This window comes from Epinephelus lanceolatus, chromosome 2, assembly GCF_041903045.1.
Source record: "Epinephelus lanceolatus isolate andai-2023 chromosome 2, ASM4190304v1, whole genome shotgun sequence".
In the NCBI taxonomy this organism is placed as follows: Eukaryota; Metazoa; Chordata; class Actinopteri; order Perciformes; family Serranidae; genus Epinephelus; species Epinephelus lanceolatus.
This window is the reverse complement of record NC_135735.1, coordinates 15,989,210-15,998,966: the sequence shown is the minus strand read 5'-3', so window position 1 is coordinate 15,998,966 and position 9,757 is coordinate 15,989,210. Positions and strand designations below refer to the sequence as shown.

The window sequence follows — 9,757 nt, the reverse complement described above, 5'->3', positions numbered from 1 at the left end:
TTTTGTTTATACAGAATACGCCTTTTTCTGGGCAATGGGGGGCGTGAGCAAGTAACAAAACGTGTAGCTCAGCACGTGACGTAAACAGTGACGTGGGAGGGAAGCCGTGGCTGGTCAGTCCTTCTGTGATCCTCTCATAAGTTGGCCCGTTCTTCACCGTTCCTGTCATCTGACGGTTAATGGCCTCTTCGTTCGCAAGAACAAGGAGGGTGCGCAATTCCTTGTCTCCCCAGTTGCTCATCTTTACAGTGTTTGTCAGGTTTGCGTTTCCCTCTTGCTGCTAGCTGCTCATTCCTCATCAGCTGTTTCCTGTTTATCCACCACCAGTGGGTCGTACATGCGGCGTCATCAACAGCTCCTCCCACAAGTCATCAACAGCCCCTCCCATTGCGGAAGGCCGCCTCGGTCTGTTTAAACTAAAAGGGTTCCGCCAATTTTCTACCCCACGAGGCGGAAAATTGGGCACCTCGGATCAACTCACCAATCCAGCTCTGTGTGTCTAAATGCTCGCAGCTTGCCGGCAAAACGGCTCAAAATACGCGGAAAATCTAGCAGTGTAAAAGGGGCTTGTATCACCTGGTCAATTTGTTTTGTAGAAGAACTGACTTCTGCAGATAATTTGGCTCCCACTAAAAACAACCTGAACAAGGAAGTTTCAGCCGATTGCAATCTGCAATCTTCACAGCTAGATGCCACTAAATCATACACACTGCTCCTTTAAATTATGAGCAAAACATGGAAGGCTGTTTGACTGTTCCTCTGCGATATAAAGCACTATCTTCTTAAAAACAATCTCCTTAAAACTAACTTTTATATTTTTAAGATCTTTTTCTCAACTGATAGACTTTCTTGAATTGTTTAATCACTCGATCTTGTTTCATCTTTTGGGAATTTGTAACTTTTAATTTCTTGCTTTTCAAAAGTTCATTATAAATAAAGTTATTATCTCTATCATTAACAGAAGACTGAAAAAAAAGTTTTTGCTCCTGTGCACTTGAGGTCCTTGTTTTATCTATATTGATGTTCTTTAAGTGTCATTTCTTAAACAAACATGACCTTTTGAGGAAAAAAATCAAAGGAACAGGAAACAATAACATTAGATAAACCTCTAGCCTTCTTATCTGGTGGCGGTGGATTTCCGGGCACCAGATGAAATGCAAGTCACGCACTGTTAGGCCCTAAATGCTGATAAGAAATCAGCCACGAGGGCAAGGTTTACTATTTTCATTCATTCCCAGCAACAAAAGATTATGTAATACTCTCTGTTTCTCTGCTACAAATCAATCAATAACCTACACCAATAAAACAAAGACATCAAGTGAATCAGAAGTGTTTTTTATCCCAGAAATTTCTGACTATTCTGACCTCGGGTTACCATTCAATTTCATAGCTTGACACTCATTAATGCTCAGATTCAGGCTTGTTTTTGTTTTTTATCTATTTATTTGTGTGTGCTTTTGAAGCACCACTATCCTAACTGATCATGTTCGTGTCAGAGCAGCAGCACACTCAAAGGCAGTGCACCTGGTTTACATCTCTGGGAACATCAACTTGATGCAACAGTGTCCTCCTGTGGACAAAGTTGGTATTATCATGCTCTTTAAGGGATAGTATCACATTTTTCAACAACAAGGACTAGACCCAAATGCAAACAAGACAGAAACAGTCCAGAGATTTATTGAAAGGGCTTATTACAGAAACAGCGGAAGTATTGATTCCACAGGATGGTAGGAATGGGGCAGGGGGAAGTAAAGGTAAGATTCAGGTAACAAGATTCAGGTTCCAGGGTAGAGGGAAGAGGATACAGGGTTCAGATGGCTGGAAGGCAAGGATGGGCCCAACCCCAGGCTGTGATTGAATAGTTCAAAAATTATGTCCTATATCTTTTCCAAAACACTTTTTCCCTGACCTGTGAGGGAAGTGTGGGGCCTGGGGTCTTGTTTATAAATCAATTCGTAGGATCCACACTAAAAATGTACGTATGGACAAAAGCCAAAAATGGTGTGCGCCAAAAAATATTCGACAGTTTCTACAAACAGGCTTTAACCTCGCCATCTGTGTAGCCAATTTCCCATCTCCAAAATGTTGGTAAGCATGGGTCAAAGTTTCTCCCATCAAGTCTGTTTTTATAGATTGCGTGGGAGGTGGTGTTTACCTCTTTCAGGCCTTGCTTTGTGCGTACATAGTGTTTATAAATGAGACCCCTGGTCTGTTTGTTTTGGAGAGGAGGAGACCTCTGCGGATAATTCAGCTCCTGGTGAAAACCTCCTGAATTTCTGGATCAGAAATAAGGTGAGCACACATTTAGGTATCAGAGAAAATAGGTGAGCAGTGAGCAGTGAGTTGCTGGGATAGCGGCCTGTCTCAGATGTGACGAAACAGCGTGGGAAAAACACTGATTAGTAACGTGAAACTGCTTTATTCAGTGTTTTACTGGTTTTAATCACCTGGTTTTGGAGAGGAAGAGACCTCTGTGGATAATCCGGCTCCTGAACAATGAACACTGAAGGAATCCTAACCTGTAGAAGTTTCAGCAGGTTGCAATCTGCAATCATCACCGCTACATACCACTACATCCCCCTAAATGTTACACACCGGGCCTTTAAAGCAATAACCACCATGTCTCACATTCATAATAAAGGGGAAAGATGGTGGAAATATTCAAGTTATGGAAAAATGTAAAGGCATAAAGAATTTCACACTGTCTGTTCCAACAACCAACAATATTGTTCGTCCCCATGACCATCAGCTTTTTTTGGCTCATTATAAATCATCACTGGATGGTTTATTGTTTGCTGGGACACAAACATACAACAATTTGTAGTCACGCTTGTCTTCTTGGCAGCTCAGAGTGAAGCGCATGACAGGTTACTGTCAATCTGTGCTGCCTCAAATTTGCTGCAACAGCAAGTTTACCGCGGACATGTCTATATACAGACTGAGCCTAGAGGCTATAGGATAATCACTATGAATGAAACACACAACAGCCAGGCTTAGCAACCAGGAAACTCACATTCAGCAAAAAAAAAATCTGTTCACTGGACATCGTTCAGCTACAGTATGGGCTCCTGCTGTAGGGGAACTTTTCGGAGAAGTTTACAGTTTAAAGCCTCAGTGCTTGAGCAGGACATACTGTACAGTGAAGTGTCCACTACATTATATTCTGCTGGTTTATACTGTAATGTGGTGCATTACATTTAATGTCCTGCATCCCTTTATAATAATGTTTAAAACTGAGCGGGAAGGAAACTGATTTGACAGTCTGACTCTTTGGGGCTGATCTATTTTTAATTGAGTTTTCATTGTGCACTTCTTGAATTGTTAATGATTTTGAGATGTTTATCAAGGTTGGCTGGTTAACAGCACCAATCATCATGGAGCCAATCAGCCTGCTGGTGTATCTTTGGGTATGGTGACCATTTTACAAACAAAGTGAAGTTTGTGTTTGGCGTCAGGGTGCAGATTTAACTGTTTCACACAACAAAAGAAACAAAATTAACAAATATAAAAAAGATAAACTGCACAAATACATAACAAAAATGATCAGTTATCAAATCTGACCCTAAATTGCCAAATATTGATTAAAAAAAAGGATATTTGTATGTTATGCATATCATGCACAAAAAGCTACATATATGTGACCATGCAATAGTTCTGGTATCATAACAGCCTGTCACAGGTTACAGTGTGATGACTAGAGGAGAAATGGCAGAGCATAAATGTCCAAGTGGAAAAACACCAACTCAATCACTCAACATGATGCTAAAAGAGAAAGAAATGACTTGTTGATTTACATATATAGATCCTAGGGTACATTTTTTGTGTTTGGGAGCTGTTTAAATGTGTAATTTGTAGTAGGTTTTATGTTGTTGAACTATTAATATTGTATACAGAATCTGGATCTCACTGAGTTACTGTTGTTGTTCACAGACTAAAGAAATTAGATAATTCTTGTTTAGTTTTTACTAAATATTTGAAGGAAAACTGTAAAACTATATCTCTTATTTTGTTGCAGTTCTATTTTCTTAAATTAAGTATGTTTTTACTAATCTTACTATATAATGACGAAAACTCTGTCTGTGGGTGTGTGGGTGTGTCTGCTCCATGTTTTTCTCCTCACTGACTTGGTCAATCCATGTGAAATTTGGCACAGTGGTAGAGGGTCATGGGAGGATGCGAATGAAGCAATATTACATCAATTGGCCAAAGGGGGGCGCTATAGCAACCTTTGAATGGGCATATCTCATGCTCCGTATGTTGTAGAGACATGAAACTTTGCACAGAGATGCCTCTCCTCATGAGGAACAAATTTGCCTAAGAACCCATAACTTCCAGTTATATAGATTTTCCGTCATTTTGAATTTTTTGAAAAACACTTCAAATCGATCTCTTCCTAGGAAGTTTGACCGATCTGCATGAAACTTGGTGAACATAATCTAGGGACCAATATCTAAAGTTCCCTCTTGGCAAAAGTTGGAAAACTTACTAAAACTGAGCTTCTATAAGGCAATGAATATTGCGGAGGGCGTGGCTCATCACATAAAGGTGTATAACATCTCAAGGGTTTCACCCATCACCACACAACTTTGTAGGCATATGACCACACATAATCTGATCTAGGCCTAACCGCCATATCGATTTTTACTAAACTTGTTAGATGTGTAGTTTTTTTTCTAATTTTGGTATGACTAAGTCATGGTACGGTATGCTGTACATAATCATGGAGTCAGTGTGTCATTCTGTCAGTCAGTCATTCTGTCTGTCCCACGTTTTTCTACTCACTGACGTGGTCAATCTATGTGAAACTGCACATAGGCATTGAGGATTGGCATAGGTAGAAGGTGACAAAGCTACCAATGGGTATGGACTAGTTTGTCATATCGTCAAGAATATTGTTTTTGCAAAAATACCCTGAAATATCATTTCATTATTTTAGGGCCTTATCGCCCACCACTTATAGGTCCTTCTTGAAACAGCTCACAACAAGGTCTGTGGATGACCTTAAGTAACACTGAGTTATTCAAATATATTTTTTTTGGACACTGTTAGCACCACCAGCTAAGTGCTGGGTCCATTATATTCAAGAGAAGGCTCGTTAAACACAACAACTCACACCAAAACAGTTTAGATTGATAAATTGGTAAATAGCACTACATGTAAGAGGAAAAATATGTATTTTTGATTTTGGGTGAACTGTCCCTTTAACAGTTAATTTTGACCAGCAATTTACTGGACATTAAATTAATATGAATAACTATACTCAAAAGTACAAATATAATATAAAATAAGATAAGATACACCTTTATGATCCCACAATTGAGAAATTCCAGTGTTACAGCAGTCAAGGGGACAGAGTCAGATTAAAGATTTAAAAATTTAAAAACTTAAAAAACTAGGCATGCAAAAAAAAGTACAGAAAATACAAGAAACAGCAATAAATAATAATAATAATAATAATAATAATAATAATAATGAGCAGTGGATAAAAAGTGAGCATATTCAGTGCAAAGTGAAAATTGTATGTGCAAATAAACAACAACAAGGGGGACAACAATGCTTATTATGGTGTCCCTAAAGTGTCCATATTAAACTATTATTCCAAAATATAAGTATCAGCTGTACATGAAACTGCAGTCTATAAAATTTTCGTGCTGCAATTTCCTTTCACATATCTGTCAACATATATACTGATGTCACATTATCTCTGATGAGACAGATTCACCTGATAATATCAGTCCACTAATGTATCACTTTGGTTTTACATTAAGCATGTATGTCTCAAAGTTTCAGTATACAATGTCAAATTATCAAAACAGATACTGCACACACATCGTCGCTTTTAGAGGGTGAAGGTATGAAAGGGGACATTAATATAATATTGACATCCACTGTTCTTTAAGGTCTGTCAAAATCACATTAGTGATTGAACACAGCTGAACTGGCCATTCAACCCTGTGAAATTTTGTCATATAGTAGAAATGCCATATGTGAAGTTAAAGTTAAGCTTGTTACCTGCTTCTGTGAAATTATTAAAGGCTACAGAGCCTCTGTCGTTCCTTGGGTTATCAAAGATTTGATATTGAAAACAAATTAACAACTGTCTAATACATACATCCACCTCGTTGAGAAACTTGTAGCTGCAGGTTGGTTTCCCTGTCTGCTCCCTGTCCTCACACATCCACATCTCCGGGTTTTACCTCAGTCCTCTCTCTCATCCTCTCAGCCTGCACACTGTTCAGGCCACAGACACAGGCTGTGTCAATTCCCAGAAAAGTAACCACAGTAAGACCGGAAAACTGTGGTCAGACCTACAAAATAAAAGCTTCAGGCGTGCAGACTGGGTATGAAATAATATTTGTGTGTTTAAATACAAGACTTCTATACACATTCCTTATGTTATTGTTTTGTGTGTTTTTATCACCCATGTTTTTAGTATTCTCTGTCACATTTTCAGACCTCCTCTCTATCACTGCTTTTAAGTCTACTCAAATCAGGCTCTTATTTTGAAATTTTTGCGCAGTCTTTCCTTTTGGTCCTGGCTGGTTTGACGCTGCACGGAGGCAACCCATGATCGCAGACTCAACACGCATCCTCACACCACTGACCTGGGCTTAGCTGTGTCCTGCATGTGTGTGCATGTGTGTGCGTGTGTGAGCGGGAGTGTGAGTGATCCCCAGAAACCAGCAGCAGGATGGAGGATCTCAAGGAGAATCTGGGAACTTTGGATTGACGCCCGGGGATAACGCGCGGTCGGCCTGAACCTCATCGGGTTTCTCGTGGATTTATATATTTGGATGTTGTCTGTTTCTCCCTTTTCCCTTTTTCTTCTAGGCAGTGGGAATTTACACTTGGCTTACAACTCCTATTATTTCTGGCGTGCAAAATGCCATTCGCCAAAAGGATTGTGGAGCCACAGCTTCTGTGCAGGCACCAGATCCCCAACGATGAAGGTCTGCTTTTCGAGGACCTGTGTGCCATCAGTAACGTGGTTCTGTCCCGGACCTTGCGACAGCTGTCCGACCTGGCCCGGCACGCCTGCTCCTTATTTCAGGAGCTGGAAAACGACATCATTAGCACCAACCAGCGGGTCTGGGTCCTCCAGAACAAAATAGGCCAGATACAGCAGACTGCCAGTGCCCTAGACCCAAAAAAGGAGGCAGTGCGTAAGTAGACCACCACAAGTGTATGTGAACCCCTTTCAAAAAAAAAAAAAAAAAAAAAAGAATCACCTCATGATTTACACCTGAGCAATGTGAGATTTTATTCATTCATACCCTACATGTGTGTCTTCATGCTTCGAAGGGCGCCCACCTCAAAATTATTTTTACACAGCTGCACGCACGCCCGCCGTAGACGCGGCCGCGCTCTCATCCCCCCCATTGAAATGTGTCACACGGTTGCGTTTGCACATTTGACCATCCAGTAACATCGAGATGCATTTTCACAGCGCAGGATGTGTTGACTGCTCATTCATTTGGCGGTCCAGACTCGGATGTGTGTGTCCGTCGACGACGGGGGGGGAGTCGGTGTGTGTGTAGCCTATATGTGTGTGTGTGTGTGTGTGTGTGTGTGTGTGTGTGTGTGTTCACAGGCAGGCAGCGCGGAGCGGAGCGGAGGGGCGTGTGTTGCCGCTGCATTGGCTCAGCATCGCAGTCTCGTTACTGCGGGTAGCGCACACCTGAAGCATGTTCAAGCGGTGTTTTCTGGGCTTCCAAAAAAAGGCCACCTCCTTCATTCATGATGTGAATACATGAAGTTCAGAGCCGAGTGTCTGTTTAAAGGGTTTTCAGATCTGTGTGTTTGTGTGTGTGTGTGAGTGAGTGTGTGTTGGGGTTTTCAGAGGCGACTCCCCGTGCGCCAAACCCACCCTTTCCACATGCAGCGGCACCAACACAGCATCAATAATGAATCCAGATGTCCATGTTGCAGGGTAAACATGAACTGATCATGGCTAGATGTTCAGGTGTCGGCTGTGGAGGTATCACAGGAAAAAAATAAGCCTGATTGGCATCAATGAGAGACTCTGCAATTCAATGTAACAACGCGTTCTGTACAGCAGCTACATATTTATGTCCTCTGCAGTCCCTTCAGTGTAAGGCTTTTGATTTTAGACGATCTGTTCAGTGATTTTAGTCCAGTTCTGCATCATTGTTGTACAGTATTATAATCTGGGACAACCAAAGAGCATTTTGGGGCCTAAAGCTACTGTAGGCTGATGAACTCCCTCTTTATATTTACCCCCCAACCCCCAACCGCACACACATCGGAGCATATGTGTCAGTGAGGATGTCTTTATTACGTAAAATAGGCTTACTGTAAGGCTCTGTTTACTCTTGTTTGCTGTGGATGTGGGTGATTGAGGCTCTGGTGTCTAAAACTGTACGCCATCTCTTGGACTTAAATTGTTGTCTAGCAGAAAAGAACAGACATTTGAATTTCTACGCTCGTACAGTACATCTCCAGAAGTCTCTCCATGCAAACACACAACCACACACTCTCTTCTCACTATCTTTATACCTGCAAGCAACACTAAACCCAGAAACCTGTCCGTCTGTTACACCTGTTGTTGCTCAGAAAACCCCGAAATATTGATTCGTTGAGTGGATTGAGCTTCTGTATCCCTGCAGCCAGTCAAGACATACAAGATGAGTATCACTCAGCACATGCTTCTGCAGGAGTTTGCAAGAATGCCATCGTGCAGCTCATGCAATCAATTAAGACTCCTTTTGAGTGAGCACTTTACTCTGGACCAGTGGTTCCCAACGTGGAAGTGCCCCTACAAGATACATTTAGCAAGTCTTCCAGAGAGGAAATTAGAAAAAATAAAATCCAATTCTAAAACAAAGTTATGTCTGCTTTTTAGAATTTTCTCGTATGGTGGCTTCTTTCAATGGACATGCTGTAGTGTTACCTAGTTTTTGATCTGTTCCAGAAAAAAAGTTGAAACCCCTGAGAGTAATGTGTCAATCAAAACAGTGTTATTAGATCAGACCGCTAGATGTGTCCACTATTTGTGAATGTCATTGGCCACATGTCAAGGACCACACCATCAACAAGATACAGTTTTGATAATGAAAAACATCACTGATGTGCCAGGTTTGGTCTGTTTGTAACTCATCTGCTTTGCCAAATGTATCTTGGGGAACCTTTGCCAGGGAATCTGCCATAAAACCTGGGGTACAACGAACTTCCTCAGCACCCTATGTAGTAGGGAGGAGGAAGAGAAGAACGAGGTGGGTGGACGATGCAAAGAATACGAGAACATAACACAAGGAGCAGGTTAGGCGAGTATTAATGCAGGAAGTGACACGGTTGAAGTGTGGTCCTGATGCAGAAATTCTGCTAGATAGCTTCAATTAAAGCTTTGTTGATCCAAATCTAAACCTAAAACTCAGGCAGCGTCAGATATTTAGAACTCGTAATATCACTGCTGCAACGACCCATGTCTACAAACACCAATCAGAATGAAGCTGAAAATGATGTATAACACAAAGGCGAGCAAGGATAATGCTAAATGGCTAAAATGTACCACAACTCCTTTTTAAAAATAGGAATTTTTTGTCACTCTCCTCACCTATCGTGTAACTGGCTTCACAAGCATTTCTTCCTCTTTTGAGGGCTTTGATGCATAGAAGTGCCGGCACTATATGGCAAAAAAGCCCGGTCTCACTCCAAAATCACCAAAATCTGGTGCTAGGGCAGTGATTAGCAGCACCAGAAACCAACGGAAAAAGGCGTCCCTTAACATCAGCATGAT

The 9,757-nt window shown here is 41.3% G+C and overlaps 1 protein-coding gene across 3 annotated transcripts in view; it reads left to right on the top strand.

Moving 5' to 3' along the window:
• The first annotated feature begins 6,548 nt into the window (after positions 1 to 6,548).
• The window catches only part of nhsb (Nance-Horan syndrome b (congenital cataracts and dental anomalies)), a 76,601-nt gene continuing 73,392 nt past the window's right edge, over positions 6,549 to 9,757 (top strand). For all 3 annotated transcript variants that reach the window (XM_033629789.2, XM_033629781.2, XM_033629772.2), the window contains exon 1: positions 6,549 to 7,163. In XM_033629789.2, the coding sequence (XP_033485680.1) occupies positions 6,884 to 7,163 (280 nt within the window). In that variant the 5' untranslated portion in view covers positions 6,549 to 6,883. The remainder of the gene's footprint in view (positions 7,164 to 9,757) is intronic.